This window comes from Drosophila montana, unplaced genomic scaffold, assembly GCF_035044405.1.
Source record: "Drosophila montana isolate Dmon_TW-CO22-7 unplaced genomic scaffold, ASM3504440v1 contig_2_1, whole genome shotgun sequence".
Taxonomy (NCBI): domain Eukaryota; kingdom Metazoa; phylum Arthropoda; class Insecta; order Diptera; family Drosophilidae; genus Drosophila; species Drosophila montana.
This window is the reverse complement of record NW_026997875.1, coordinates 1,125,127-1,141,332: the sequence shown is the minus strand read 5'-3', so window position 1 is coordinate 1,141,332 and position 16,206 is coordinate 1,125,127. Positions and strand designations below refer to the sequence as shown.

The window sequence follows — 16,206 nt, the reverse complement described above, 5'->3', positions numbered from 1 at the left end:
ATAGAGCTTGATATATTTTCAGTACAACGGGCAGATGGCAATTAAAAATTCGACTTTTCAAAATATTTTGAATCTACAATCCACAAAGATTTGAACCAAAGTCTGGATGCAAAAACTTATATAAACTTTTATAATCATAATTAATCATGTTTCATAAAAATATATAATTATAATTATATGAAAAAACTTTTCCAGGAAAGAGAAAATTTATGTTAGGCTCGGATAGTCGGATCAGCATGATTATTTAAATCAAAATGTTCTGGCTTTTAAATTTGTCAATATTTTAAATTGAATTTCCAAAATATTTATTTGTTTAATTAAATTGAAAGTCAGTTTTTTATAATATATACTGCGGATATAATGAGTAAGCCGGATAGATGGCCGCTGGAGGGGCACAATGCGATCGCGGTTCGAAACGTAGACTACGAAGGATCGCGGCTTGTGGAGATCTTTATAACCTCATTTCTGTCGGCTGTCAATGCGGATTTGTTTGTGTATCCATTGGATGTGACCAAGACGCGTCTGCAAATTCAGGGCGAGCACAGCAATCCGTACGCCAATGTGGTCAAGTATCGTGGACTCTTCGGCACGGCGCTGGGCGTGATCAAGGAGGAGGGTTTCCTGAAGCTATACAGCGGCTTCTCGGCGCTTGTGCTGCGACATACGTTTGTGTCCGGCATCAAGATCGGCTCCTATGACTATCTGCGGACAAAATGGTCCGTCCGAACGGACGACAAGGTGACCATCAGCTTTCCCTGCACAATGCTGGCGGGTCTGGTATCCGGCGCCATATCCACGATCGCCAGCAATCCACTCGATCTGGTCAAGCTGCAAATGCAGATGGAGAGCAAGCGCACGTTGTTGGGAATGCCGCCACGTTCCACCGACATCCTGCAGGCGCTGCGATTCATCTATACCCAGGGCGGACTGCGCAGCTTGTATCGCGGCCTCGGGCCGAACATAATGCGTGCCTCCCTCTTTTCCCTTGGTAACAAGATGCCTCTGCTTCTCCATCCACTTGCCATTTAATTGACTTCTTTCCATCAGGCGGCATCAGCTTCTATGATTTGGGCAAGCGCAATATCCGGAAACTTTTGAATAGCGAGGATAATTTACTGGTGCAATTCCTGGCCGCCATGGTGGCGGGATTTTTCTGCTCGGCGCTCAGCTCGCCCGCGGATGTGGTCAAGTCGCGCATCATGAATCAGCCTGTCGACGATCAGGGCAGACCTTTGCGCTATAAGAACAGCATAGATTGCATACAACAATTGGTGAAGGAGGAGGGAGCAATGGCCATTTATAAGGGCTTTATGCCATATTGGATACGCTGCGGTCCCTGGTTTTTGGTATTCTGGATGAGTTTCGAGGGCATACGACGCTTCAATGGATATGGCACGTTTTGAACATGATCTTTTTAGAATCATCATGCAGAATTGATGAATGGGATTTGGATTCTTTTTTTTTTAGAAGACTCTTTTTAAAATTTATGTATTTATGTATTTCGATGCGAGATCCTATTTTTACTGTTTGGTATTTTGGATGGAACTTAATGGTCAAATTCTACATCCGTTAACACAAGAAAAATATCTCGATTTAGCAATAGTGCTTTATTTCTTATATACCAAAAAGAGTTAATATTTATGTAGATGCGTATAAGCTGAAGGTTAGAGAGATCGAGATAGAAGGAGGTTGTACGTGCTTTTTTGCAATATGGTGAAACTCAAAATTAGTTTAAGCAAACTTATCAAAGAGAAAAAACTTAAAAATGTATCAGTTCCTGTGCTGCCAGATCGCCACAACTGCTTTTTAATTTGATAATCTAATTTAACTTAATATTAATAATAATAATAAAATAGCATCAACAAAACAAATAAAAAAATTACAATCGAAAAAAAAGAATATAAACACTGTTAGGCGAACATAACCTGCAAAAGTGTGTGCACATCAGCCAAATAAATACATACACCCGCTGCAAAATGCTCGCTGGCACAAAGCAGGGCGCCAGCACAGCACAGAGTGCAATGCACTCAACTCTGAGTACATTGGCCCCAAAACAAACAACACAAGCACAAACACACAGACACACACACACAGAGGCGGGCAGGCACATAAACGGTCACACTGCTTCGCTCACAAGCAGACGGATAACAGATAACAGATACAGGCATGCCAGGCACACACACACACACACACACCAGCAACAGACAGACGTACGCTAAGCAAGTTGGACGACCTTCCCCACATCGCCATCCCGCTCGCACACCAGTCTCGGCCATTGACGTTACGTCTCAGGCAGCGGTCGGGCAATGCTGTGCGCCTATTGAATTAACATCGCATGACGCAAAGTTCGCGGAACGTACATTTTTCACAGATTTAACACGAATGGCGAGCGACAGCGGCAGCGGCGCATTCGCCATTCAAATTTGGCGTTAACATAGAAAATCGTTAGAAACGAACGCAGCAGCTACCAAGTTTTCATAGAAATAGCAAAAGACTGGCCGCAACTTTACGCCCAGCCAGGTGGATAGATGCGGCTAGAGTTGGAGCTGGAGCTGAAGCTGGAGTTGGAGCTGGGAGCTGGGAGCTGGGCCTCTGCAGTGCGGCTGAAGCTGGGCGCGAGTTTAGTTTGGAGTTGCCACATTACACAGAGAGAGAGAAAGAGAGAGAGAGACACGGCACACACACACACATGCACATGCAAAATAACATTTGCGAGGGATCGCTGTAAAATTAACATAACAAAAGGCGGCAACTTTCGAATTACATATAATTTTATGGCGAAAGCGTATGTAATGGATTTTTGTTTTCCTCTGTGTATGTACAATTTGTTGTCGCATGGCATTTCTTGAAGCCTGTTCGTTTATATTTTAAACATACAAACGAAATAATCGCATAATAATAGCCCCAAAGTTCACGTGTGCGTCTGTGTGTTTGTGTGTGTGTGTGTGTGTGTGTGTTTTTGGTTGTGCCCATAAATAAAATAATATTTTATATGGAGCTACATTTAAAAAATTGGTTTGAGTTACGGTTTTGGGGTTTAAACGTTTTGTGGCACGCCTTCTAAAATTATAATTTATTATTATTATATTTCGTTTGCTTAATTACACCAGGAAAACAGAAGTTGTACAGCGCACAGTGACACACACACACACACACGCACAGACACACACAACGATAGACAAACAGGGTGGCAGATGAATAGAGTGCTCCATGAGTAAACCCCCCCCCCCCCTCCGCGCTCTATGTGCGCCCCAGGCATAACCGCGAATTCCATTTTGCCAGCCATCTGTGATTGAGCAAAAAATCGAAAAAGATGGCTACTAACAGCGCGGGCTAACAGAAAACATAGGCAGAAGAGCGCCGTCAGCGTGTGGGGAACGCGCAATTGGGGAACATTCAACGGGGGCTGCCCCTTCGACCCAGCCCACGGGCTGACGTTTGTTTCTCCGCCAAAGACCTTCTCAAGGCTGACTGACAAATATAGGAGGGGGGGGGGGGGGGTGCAGCTACACATTGGAGCCACATTTAATCCAACAAAGGCACAGCGCGCGCACACACGTCGACATGGGGAAGTCTTGACTACCGGAACAGGCGCACAGCAATGCCGAAAAGCTTAACCGAGTGCAAACAACATGCGATAGCAACAAACGCGTTGCCCCTCCCAACTGTGCGCCGCTGCAAACTGAATGTTTCACTTGTCTCGTTATGTCACCTCGGACTGCGATTTGGATGGAACAGTGGCGCACCTGTAAACATCCCGGGTAATCCCTGAAAGGTACATGAATACTTAGCTGTAATATGTATACAATAAATCTCTCGATTTGGAAATAGAGTGGCAAATATCTTTGGTCTGAATCTTAGAGATAGAATTTAGTTTTTTTTTTATATAAAATAAATATTTATAATCATCAAATAGAATACTATAAGCCATGGGTTATTGGTTGTTTAGCCACTTTTTTATTAAAAAGTATACCCAAATTATTCCCTGGTCTTTAAGACAACGTATACCCTCTGCCCTAGGGCTTATTATCCAAAGAACCTCGTTGTTTAATTGCCCTAAGAATATATTTAGCTATCGATCATAATTTTGAAAAAGTTCAAGTCCCTCCGATCTTAAGCTCATTTAGCTGAGAAGCTCATGTTATAATTAATTTATGATTATTGTCCTAAGAATATATGTATATTTAGCGATTGATTATTTTCCAAAAGTTCAAGTCCCTCCGATTTTAAGCTTATTTAGCTGAGTAGCTAATTTAATAAATAATTTTTTTTTTAAACAGGAGACTAACTATACCATTTTACACTCAAGATGTGATCAAATATATTGAAATATTTTGCTCAAGGACTAAGCCAGAAAGTCCTCTACAACCTGATGCCACGTACATCTAAAGTTTACAGTACAGAAATCCTTTGCACGCGCGCCTCTGTAGTTTCGCAAATTGCACTGCCGAATTCTTTCCCCAAATGACATCGACATCCCATCTGCTTGGCAGGTGGAACACACCCGCCCCCTCGCACACACACACACACACACACACACATACATATATTGGGGCAGCGTCGCCGTTAAAAGTTTGGAACATTGAGTAGGGGTAAGAGAGCTGAACACAACACGCTCGACGCGTACATTGGGGGCCAAAGGACACTTTCATTTCATGCCAAGCGAGAGAGTAAACAATTTTTAGTGAAATTTTCGAATAGGCGAACAGCAAATTTGTAGGGCGTGCGCTGCCCGTTTGCCGGCAGCGACGCCGACGCCAACGACGACGCCAATGATGATGATACATACTATAAGCTCCGTGTGCGCTGTGCCCGCCCCATATACATTTTGTTCTAAATGATGACGGGAGCAGCAGGCAGAGCAGGCAGCAGGCAGAGCAGGCCACAGCCACTTAGATGATAAAAAAGCACACAACACACATAACAACACAACACACGGGCAACAGTCGGCACACACGGACAGGGGGCGATTGAGGCAAATCGCACGCACACAAGCAACAAGGTGATTCTGTTTGATTGGGGTTGGGTCAGCTCGTTCTGCTCGCGCTCGCTCTCCCTCTCGCACACACGACATTGACTTTGAAACACATTTGACAGCAGCAACAGCAACAACAAATGCCAAACAGCTTGTGATCAGTGCAAAAGAAGAAGAACAACAACAGCTATGGAGGGGAAACAAACGGGCGGCTAAGCAAACATTTGAGCGGGTTATCGCTCTCTCTCTCTCTCCCTCTCCCTCTCCCTCTCTCCTTCAAGGGCAACTAATTAGCATTTGAGGTAACCAAAAAACCGAAACGCACACACAAAAGCAAACGCCAAATACCACCACACAACCCTCTCTCACTCTCTCGCTCTCTCTTCAACACGCGCGAGAACAACTACGTCTAATTCACCTCAACCGGCGCATGTTAAAGAGTTAATGAACTTGCACACGAGCTCTCTGATTCGCCATTTGTCTGTGTGCGTAGGCATATATGCGTTTGAGTGTGTGTGTGCAAGCTTATTTCATTGTCAAGGTAACCGCATACAGAAACATATACACTCAAACAAGGCACTCGCATTCACAGTGGTTGGCGTTTTTTGCTCAGCAGCCTGCTGCTCATTTCTGCGTCACTGTTACCGTTAAAACTTAAACTTAAAACAGTTCAAACATTTTTTACAACATCCCCATTCGAAAGCAAAATCGGCAACCACAGCAAAGTGCACAACGTACCAAACTTGTGCCCAATTTGAATGCTGTGGCAGCCGACAAACTCAAGTGAATTGGCCAAGTATTCACTGTACGAGACCAACACGAATGGACCCATTCATTTGGGTGTTGCTCAACACTAGCGACGGAAACGGTTGGCTCTGGAGTTACTTGGAGTTGCTCCACCAACTGGACACTAAAAAGCTTAACTGCACAAATACTTTTGAATAAGTTTGAGATGAGTCAAAAACGAATACTAAACATGTACAACTGTTATATGCCATGTTTAAAATGTAATAAATAAATTAAACATTATACAGCAATAGATTTTGCCCACTGTACGTTAGTTACCAATCTGTATTCATACAGTCTAATTGGAATATCGAGTGTACTCAAAAAAGTCTAATTGGTAAACGCAATATTTATGTGCATATCTATGCGTATGTATGTATGAATATTGTATAAGTATTGAATGTATCCATAAAATATGCATTTAGTTTAAGCACTCATTCAAACCAACAACAAGCCCATAATAAAACCCATAAGCAAACCCGATTAATAACTGAACTATTTGGCTTACATGAGAGGGTCATCCGCTATTGTGTACCCACTCACAGTGTATGCGTACTCGACAGAGTATGGCTACAAGCGAGTGCGAGTACGAGTGCGAGTACGTGTACGGCTACGAGTACACGAGCGAGCGAGTGAGTGAATAGTGTGAATGCGTTATATTCGTAGCGGTTTTGTGAATTTTTCAGCAGGCGCACAGCAGCGAGCAGCAGGCGTAAAATGCGCATTTGATTCACATCGGGCGATTTCGTTGAGCAACTGTGAATGCCAAAAGCGACGAGCTGCGTGTGGGCAGTGCGAGCGAGACAACCATATAGGTGCAGTCATATGTTTGCCGTGTTCTCGTCGGGCGGCAACGCTGTAAGTGTTTGCCGCCATTGCTGAGCCCCTGTTAACTGTTTTAGTTAAAGAGCAATCCATTTTGTTTTGCGAAAAGGAAAAGGAGTAGACGACAGCCACAATTGTTGTTGCTGTCGCAGTCGAATTGCGGGCGAGTGAACCGCAAACAAAAAAGAAGTAGCGCGTTTTAAAAACGGCTCCAATTGGCATTAAAATGCTAATTGGATTTAGAAACAAATCTAATAAGCTGATTTAGTTATTTGAACGTGCTGACAATATTAATAAGTTGTCGAAACCCAATTGTTTTCTGCGCCAGCATTTCTTAAGCTTAAAGCGCATCGCAAATTTAGACTTTGCCAAAGTTTTAAAAGCTAAACTAATAATTTGCCAAAGTGTCGTTCTATGCATGCTTCGGGCAAAGCTTTAATTATTTTCAACGCTGCGACATGCCAACAAAATATATTAAATATATACATACATATATCTATTTTCATATATTTATATTATAATTGGATATGCGCAACAATTTGCCGCGTTCTTCGCAGAGTCGCTTTTTAAGCTCGTTTCTCAAAACTTTTGCGGCTGCTCCGACCCACACCCCCCCCCCTCCCCCCGCCCCCCTCGACGCAGCCGTAAATAAGCTCGTGTTGATGAGGCCGGGTTTGTTTGACGTTGCGCCCATAGAAGGGATTCAGTTTTTGGCTTTTTTCTGATAAAAACTTTCAATCCGACAAGCACAGAAAAGCATTAACAGTGCTTTTCACACCAGAGAGAGGTGTGTGTGTGTGTGAGTGTGTGTGTGTGTGCTTTTTATTTAACAAAGTTATTTGCAGCTGCAATTTTATAGAATTTTATATTTAATTTGCTATAAATATATACATATATAAAAAAAACAAGCTAATATATATAAAAAATAAATTAAAGAGAATAAAATATTTTTTAATATGTACTAGAAGCCTATATTAATTATTATTATTATTTTTAAAAATTTATTTTAATTGAATTAAAGTTTTCCAATTAAGAAAATTATTATAAACAAGCAGTACAAAATATTAAAAAAATATTTGTTAAAATTATAGTTTAATATTTAAAAAATAAAGAAAGACTCCGAGAAATGAAATTAATTAAATGCATTTAGAGTTTTATATCTAATAATTTATTTATTTTAGACTCAAAACTGAATCAGGTTTAAAAATTAAGAAAACAATTTATTTCGTCAATATATATAAACATTCGTATTTTTAATAATAGATCTCAATCTCTTTGGTTTATTTATTTATTAATAAAACCAAGTCGTTGAGAGATGATCAAAGATCTATTGGGAAATTTAGTATATTTTTTATTTGCTATAAAGTTTATTCGACTTGAAATAATATTCGGAAAAGAAAATGGTTGCCTGTTCTTTCGCATGCAAACTATGCGGCGCTTTTGGGTAAAGTTCTGCTCTCAGCACGATAGAATCCAGAAAACTTTTACTTACATATACATAAATACATATGTATGTATGTATGTGTGTGTGTGTGCGCCTGCTTGTAACTCGAGCAGCTTACGGAAACAAGTTTAAGTTTAGAACTTAAAATATTAGCTTGAACTTTTTTGAAACGCTTCCGCGCAAGAGAGAGCGCAGAGCAGGGCAGCGCGGAAGGCGGGGAGGAGGGGGGGGGGGTAAGAGCGTGCATATTGTGTGTGCCGCAAAAGAAGAATCGCACATGGCAATAAAAGCACTCGGCGGAGGTGAACTTGGCAGATTTAACTTTTTTCAAGTTTCGGAAAACCAAAGTTGCGCTGCAGCCGCGCGCGCAGTCGCTGCCGTCGTCGCTGCCGCCGTCACTGTCGGCGTCGGCGTCATTGTCGCTTTTGCAACTTTGGCAAGTTAATTTTGTTTGGAAGCTACAGATTTTGAAAGTTCTTGTACTGGGAGCTAAAAATCGACAAAGGCTTTAGCAGGGCGATATTTGATGTTTGTCTGTTGATTTTGAAACAGCTTGTGGGCGCGCCAAGGCGGGGCGTGGCGGGGCGGGGCGAGGCGGTGCGATCCGCCATTCGAGCCAGCGCAAGCGTTTATTTTGGCGAGAGCTTAAACAGCTTTTGCTTTTCATACAAATTATATTTCTTTGTTGCGAAACACAACAAAAAATTAACCGCAATGCGACATCAGAAATGCCGTTTCATTTAAAATTTTGTAAAAAACCACAATTTATATTCGCATTTAAAATTGCCTTCAATTTGTTTTTTCGGCCGCTTCGAACGCTCGTTGAATTCTGCTGCGACTTCGTTGTGTCTACAAATTTAGTTTGCACGCACGACAACGAAAAAATTGCACAACTCATTCGGTGTAGAATTATTGTAATCCCCACCAGGCGCCCAAAATCGTGGACTAGCTGGCCGACGCCGTCGCCGCGTTGGCCGCAAACAAAAACAGCAAACTGCTTCGGAGTGCTTTTGTGGCCATCGAAATGCTTTCGGACGCGTGCGTGCAAGCGAGACAGCAGCTGTGCTTAGCTTTTGCGGCGCAGCAAGCTTGCGCGCTCGCACACACGACGCGCTGCGGCGCATCGAAACGTACAATGCAGAAAATGCTTTTCGCTGTCTGCTTTCGCTGGGCTCCTGTTGAAAAATTCACAAAAAGCCAAAATAGCGCGAACGGAACCGTACAAATCGAAAAACGGACGTTCACAACGTCCCTCGGTCGTTCACATGCCGCCTAATTTGAATTGCGACGGTTGCGGGCCATTTTCTCTGATTGTTGTTACATTCGAATTTGCTTTTTTTGAACTGAAAATCGCTGCCAGCTGGCAACACTGGCTGCTGGCAATTGCAATTGCCTTTTTTTTGCCTTTATTTCTATTTTTAACAGTTCGCAACATCAGAAATTGCTGCAGCATTCAAGAAGTTGTGTCTCCAAGTAAGTTCTTTAATTTGCAGTTTAAAATTTACTGGTAAAATGTGGAAATTCACCACGAGTCAGACTAATAACTGTGACTGCACAAATAAAGTTTGCTTGTTCTAACACACTTTAATTATTGCAATTAATGCATTTTCAGCCATTACATAATACTTATTCGAAATAATGGCATTACCCGAGGGTTTGGCTAGCAAAATGAAGACTTTCCAGGCATGTTAAGCAAATATATTTCAATATTTTAACAGTTGATTAAAATCAATTTTAACAGGCTCACAATGATCTGCCCGTGTTCCTTAAGGGCGGACCCCCCGACAAGATTCTATTTGGCATTACTGCAGCTCTGTGCGGCGTGGGCTTAGTGAGCATTGTACATATGATCTACACAATGGGCTTTTCCAAGAAGAAGGCATAAGCGCTTAGCGACATATACATAATAGCTTTAATAGCCTATTCAATATGTGCAATAAAATTAACTGAAACTGAACTTAATTTATTTGAATTTGGCGCCAAAGTGAATAGTTGTAGCTAACGCCCTGTGCGAACTGAGTCTAGTGTTGGTAAAGTTCTTTAACCATGTGGTCACTCTAAATTGTTAACAGCTGATTGCTTGTGCACGCAAACTGTGAATGGTTAAACGCACACAAAGCCAAGAATCTTTTTTGTGCTGGGAAAACAGTTTTGAAAATATAAATAATTTGCAAATGGAGCCGAACGATGAAGTTGTGGAGCGCCAAAAGTTGGTGCCAAACGATGTGGAAACCGAGGAAGAAGGAAAATCAGCACAAACACCTGCCACGCCCGTTGCCGTGCCAAAGATCAATGTAAAGTACACGCCCCAAAGTATACAATTTCCACCCACCCCCTTTTCAATTATGATTTGCTGATCACTTAGATCAAAGGCATTTCCAGCGGCGAAACAACGCGTAGCCGCAACTCTGCCTCCTGCTCAATTGAGCGCACCATATCAGAGAAGGGCCAGGGACAACAGCAACCGCCTTCCGCCAAAACCACGGTGCAGTACGTCAATGAGCGCCGGCCACGCCCGCACGCTCCGAGCACCAATCCGGCTGGCGAAGAGCGCTTCGAATTCAAAACACGACCACGCAAATTGCTTAAAGGTAAACCGGACACTGGCCAATTACTTGCTTTAGATTTCTCCCATACTCTTCCAGTCGCTGTGGACGCACGAGTTTCAAGGAGCGCAGTTCCGTGTTAATTCTGTTTAGCGGCGGCCTTGATAAGCCAATCTGGTTATGACGCACTCCAAACCATATGTTCAATATATTTTACTTTCACACACACGCACACACACACACACTCGCACACACACCCGGTAAAGCTGTTAACTGGCGGCTCCCCTTTTGGGGCGGCAGGCAACATGTCCGTGGAATTTGTACGCTGTCACTTGGCCTTTTGTGTTGCGCAGCGCCAGTTGCAACTTTATAATTAGATTTGTGTGCTACATGTTTTTTGAGTATATTGTCATCATAATTATTGGCTTTCTGTTCGTTCGAATTGACTTTAAGTGGTGTCATTTTAGAAGATAGAAGCGTTAGAGTATAATTAGAATATGCAAGAGCTGATAGAGGAGCATTCATGTGTGGCATGTGCAGCCAATCGCCAATTATAATATGTATGGCTTTAAATATAGGTATTGAATACCTGCAACGCCTGGGCATACATATTTATTGGTGCTTGGTTGACCAACAGCCTTGCTAACTTAAAGGTTTTGTGGCACGAGGTTTAAATTGTTTGCTGTAGGAGTGTTAAATATTAGAATTATCAAATTGACAGGAAGTCAAATATAGAAGTAATTTATTAAGTGCCTAAAAGTTTTTATAGTAATTTTCATAAACAATTTAAATCTAAAAGTTTAATGTAGTTTTAAGGAGCAGGAAAGACAAGCCTAATTATTTTAGGACTGAATAAGTTGTATAGCTTTAGTCTGATTTTGGACAATAATATGCTTTACTGATATGGCAAGCAAAAGGCTCACAACGTATATGGACAACTTAAAGAGAATTTAATTGTTAGCTACTTTGAGGTTTATTTAAAAACTCCCATTTATTAAGTTTAATTTTCATAGGTTGCTTTTGATTTCTATATCCCCTCCTATGTTTATGATTTTGTGACATTTTTTGTTTTTGTTTTATTTTTGAATTTATTTTCATGGTTTTTATGATTTTGTTGATGCCATGGCAAATGCAGATGGCAACCGTCAGCTGGAGCCAACGCACAGCAGCGAGCACAGCTTGAACAGCATAACCCTTGTAAGCAGCGAGTGGCTAACCCCAGATACCAACAACACCACCCCCAACAACAACAACAACAATGATAGCACAAAATCAAACAACAACACAAATACAAAGCCGCCGCCGCTGCAGATGCCAATCCCAATGGCAAACGCGAGCGTTCACAGCGACAAATTCGACGATCGTCCGATTAAACATCATTCCTTTGTCTCCGAAGTGCCCGATGTGAAGCATATGGAGCGTGCTCTGCTTGGACTACTCGATGACTTTCATTCCGGCAAACTGAAGGCATTTGGTATGCATTTTGAATATGCTTTTAAATGTCATTTAACCTCAAATGAATTCCATTGTACAGGCTCTGGCTGCACCATGGACCAGATGACCAAGATACGCGAACAGCAGGAGAGTTTAGCTAAATTGCATTTTGAGCTGGCCGCCGCCGAGGAGGATTCTTTGGAGCATGGCAACGAGTTCAACACGAGTCGAGCGCAGGAGAATATGCTGCAGCTAATGCAGCGCCTCGAACAGCTGTCCATCTCCATTGAACAGCTGCAGACGAGCCACACGGGCCTCTGAGATTTGGCCAAACTGCAGCATCCAGCATCCACACTGTACGATCGACTGCTGCTGCTGCTCTGATCCGGCACTGGGCAATATACGATTAACCAGCTGCTGTGGCCCAGCACTTCTGTACATAAGTTTTACGTTTAATTTGTAAGATTTTTGATAAGCTTCCAATTTCTACATCAACTAGTTAAGCAGTGATTGTGAATTATTTTAGTGTTACGATTTTTGCTAGACAATTTAAGTGCACATTGCTTATATATATATACACACATATATATTTTACATGTAGCATAGTGTAGTTGAATAGTTTACTCTTTGACGGTGCCAACACACGGATGCACTACAACAGCTTTTTTTTTCCACTGACAAGCTTCGATTTTACTGAAATCTGTTCAATTAATTATTGTTTTGTTATAGTTATTTGCAATATAAACAAAAAAAAAAAAAACATTAAAAGCTATCCCTTTTTTATAACTGAAATGAAACGCAATTTGTTATTTAAGTAGTTAATTTCTTTTGATAGGTTAAAGTAAAGACTGCAAAGTCCCAACAATATAAATGGCTCATTGTGAATAAAGTGTTTGAATTTCCCGCCATGAACCGGTTGGGTTTTGAACTGGTACGGAACCAATTCTAGAACAATGACAGCAAAGCATGAACCATCAGAGTTTTTGAAACCCTTAAACCCTTCTTTATCAAACAATATTGTCGCTTAGAATAGAAACTTCGGATATTTGTAAGCAATATTTTATCATTTCAATTGAATGTTATTCTAAAGGTAAAAAAAAATTGTATAGCTTGTGACATTATTTATTCAACTTGAAACTATGTAAATTCCAGGAGAACCAAGAATTTTGTAATGCTTCTTTTTTATTAAAATTATGCGAAAAAAAAACAGATTTAATTTATTGAATTTTCGATTGAAGTGTTTAAGATAAAGTTTGAGGTTTGAACCTGCGAAAAATTAGGTTAAGGGTTCGATTAAAGTGTTTAAGATTTAACTTGAGGTTTGAACCAGTGAAAAATCAGGTTGAAGGTTCGAAAAATTTTGACATGCTTCTTTTCTATTAAAGATAGACGAAAAAACCGATCAATTTATTGCATTTTCAATTGAAGTGTTTTAGATAAGACTTTTGAACCAGTGAAAAATCAGTTGAAAGGTTCAAGTCCTCAGTTGCAACAATGGCAAATATTTCTTGCTTGCAGTGAGAAAAAAATCATCCTTAAAAATCCTTTTAACATGTTACTTTATGGGCTGTCAACGAATTGGTGCCTGTTGCTTTCGGAATTCCGCATAACATCAACAAAATTGTCATAAACAATAAGTTCATCCGGCTTGGCGGCCTTTCAAGAAACAAATAATACCATAATAATAATAATGCCCATTTTCTTGTCGCCCTCGCCCTCGCACATGAGAATTCGGTTTTGCATGCACAATTTGTTTGGGCCGCGGATGGATGCGTGGGCATGGCATATTGATATCGGTTGATACTGTGCCCAACCTTTGGACAAGTGCATTTGTACATAGGAAATTTGTTTGCCTGCCGCTTAATTTATGCATTTGCATTCAGCTGGTGTCCACTTCACTTGGACTTGTCATCATCGTCGTCGTCGTCGTCGTCGTCGTCATTCTCCGCGTCTTCATGTTCTTATTCCTCGCCTGGTTCTTGTTGTTGTTGTTGTGTGTTTGTGATCGGTAAAAGTAATTTGTGGCTCGTTCTTCTTTCTTTTTCATGTTCTGTTTAAATCCGGGTTTCAAATAACAAGAATCATGCACCGAGAGAAATTTTTTGTCACCATTTTGTATAGAAATATATAGTTTTCTTTTCGCATTCAATACCACTTTTCTCAAAAACAACAGAACATTGGACACTGACAAATTGATATATTCTTAGGGCTAGAAATTTATTATAAATATTAACATATTACTTACCTGAGCTCAGCTGCCGGGTTTGAGATTTGATGTCGTCGAGGAGTAGCTAGCGGAAGTTCCGAAAACTCTGAAAGAGAAGAAAAGAACAGGCAATAATTATAATATATATTAAATCTTTTTTGGCTTGATTTTAATTGATATTTAACTAATTATTATATTTATTTTATTTGAAACTTTTAGTAAAAAAAATTGTTTAGAATATTCGAATTTTTTAATAACGATTTTTCTTATTTTTGTCGGTTTGTTTTTAAAAACCTCCAATTGAAATCATAAAAATATTAATATAAATATTATTCGTTTAAAGTTGGCTTTCAGAATTTGTTTTTCTGTAAAAGTAGAAAGCATGCCAAAATTAAATAAAAATAAATAATCAAAATAACAACGAACAATATTCGATTTTTAACATTTTAAACAATTATTTTTATAATATTTTGTGCATTTAAATAGTTTGTTATTTAAAGAGGACACAATTAGAACTCATTATGTGCTCTCTAAATTTGTTCTTGCACTCAAAATATTCGCAATAAGTTTTGATCAACATTTTTTCTTACAGTGCATCTGTAAACATGTTGTTGTTGTTGTTGTTGTTTTTGTTGTCGGCGTCGATTGCCTTTCCCTTTGCGTGCTGCGGTCAGAAAACTCTGGTTCTGGCTTAGCTTCGGTTTCAGTTTCGACATCAGCTCTCGGCTTCGGGTTTGGGGTTTTTGGGATTGGGGGATTGGTGGATTCGGTCGTCGGGTTGTGCTTAGTTAGCGGTTTAGTGCATTCCAGGCTTGTGTCGAACATCATTTGCGTCAAATGAAGAAATAAACGCTTTGGCCGGCGCATCCGCCATGCTGCATACAAATGCACTCGCTACCTGTTGCCACTAACCAGGCGGGGCACACACACACGCCAGTGGCACTTCCATTGTCCGGCGTTCCATCACGCGCCTGGTTACTGGGTACTGTCAAAAAGGGTCGCCACGATCGGGAATGGGAATTTCCGAGGCGGCAACGGCCAAGCCCTAGAATCCAACAAGTGCTGGGTGCAACAGCTCTGGTTGCAGTTGCAGTTGGAGTCGGGGGGGCAGGTGGCAGGTGGGAGGGAGGGGGGGGGGGCGGGTCGCTGTCGCCAGTTCATCGAATCGAGTGTTATGTAAAATGAAAGAAGTCATTAATATGTGACCCGCATATCAAATTTCGTATGAAACGAACGAATTGAACCTTTTGGGCTTTGGTCACATGAGAATTTGATGAACTGCCAAGTTGTCGTTGTCGTTGTTATTCTTGTTGTTGTTTTTGATACCTGTCTCCAACTGGGAGCGGATCACTTGTTGCCCGAACCATTGGCCATTTGATATGCCGGCCACTTGATGTTTATGAACTCCGGCTGCAGGTCAATCGCTGCAGTTTTTGTTTTCTCCAACCCTTAATCCTTTTTTGTGTCGCATTTTCCTTTTTCTTTTCTTTTCTTTCCTTTCCTTTTTTTGGCCCACCCACGCGCAGACACAAAGCACACCCGGGCCTGGCAGAGCGGAAATTACGTTGCTGATGACAGAGCAAAAGCGGAAGAGCACGCGGCTCGCGCTGGGGCCAGGACAACGGCCCACATAAAATGGCAAGGCCCGCCACAAGTTCGCATTCCAGAGTTGCACCAAATCGTTCACGGTGGATTCCTTTGAACTTAGCGCGGAACTGACTGTGATCTACAGTCTACAATATCGTTCATTTAGTTCATTTCAGTTGTTCATTTATTGCACCAAATCGTTCACAGCGGGTTCGTTTGAACTAAATGCGGAACTGACTGTGATCTACATTCTACAATATCGTTCATCTAGTTCATTTCGATTGTTCATTTGAGTCGCCTCGCTTCGTTCGTGAGTCCCACCAACGTTGAATTGCCTGTTTTGCTGCTGTTTAATTTGATTTGCTTTGATTCGAGAGTCTGTGCTTATTTAGACTATAAACAA

At 41.2% G+C, this 16,206-nt stretch overlaps 3 protein-coding genes across 4 annotated transcripts; all 3 read left to right on the top strand.

Annotated features, from left to right (window-relative positions):
• The first annotated feature begins 258 nt into the window (after positions 1-258).
• LOC135430241 (mitochondrial uncoupling protein 4-like) lies at positions 259-1,879 on the top strand. The gene is made up of 2 exons (XM_064684818.1): positions 259-988; positions 1,048-1,879. Exons 1-2 carry the CDS (start codon positions 361-363, stop codon positions 1,401-1,403), a joined length of 984 nt encoding a protein of 327 aa, XP_064540888.1. The 5' UTR covers positions 259-360; the 3' UTR covers positions 1,404-1,879.
• A 7,538-nt stretch (positions 1,880-9,417) lies between these two features.
• LOC135430212 (cytochrome c oxidase subunit 7A1, mitochondrial) lies at positions 9,418-9,987 on the top strand. The gene is made up of 3 exons (XM_064684781.1): positions 9,418-9,503; positions 9,643-9,713; positions 9,772-9,987. The coding sequence occupies exons 2-3, from the start codon at positions 9,669-9,671 to the stop codon at positions 9,913-9,915; spliced, it is 189 nt and encodes a 62-aa protein (XP_064540851.1). The 5' UTR covers positions 9,418-9,503; positions 9,643-9,668; the 3' UTR covers positions 9,916-9,987.
• A 139-nt stretch (positions 9,988-10,126) lies between these two features.
• LOC135430236 (coiled-coil domain-containing protein 28A) lies at positions 10,127-13,037 on the top strand. Of its 2 annotated transcripts, none has more exons than XM_064684814.1 (4): positions 10,127-10,324; positions 10,396-10,621; positions 11,973-12,050; positions 12,111-13,037. In XM_064684814.1, exons 1-4 carry the CDS (start codon positions 10,130-10,132, stop codon positions 12,329-12,331), a joined length of 720 nt encoding a protein of 239 aa, XP_064540884.1. In that variant the 5' UTR covers positions 10,127-10,129; the 3' UTR covers positions 12,332-13,037. The 2 variants fall into 2 exon arrangements, with proteins under 2 accessions (XP_064540884.1, XP_064540883.1); XM_064684813.1 differs by having other exon boundaries at positions 10,128-10,324; positions 11,712-12,050.
• The last annotated feature ends 3,169 nt before the right edge of the window (positions 13,038-16,206 follow it).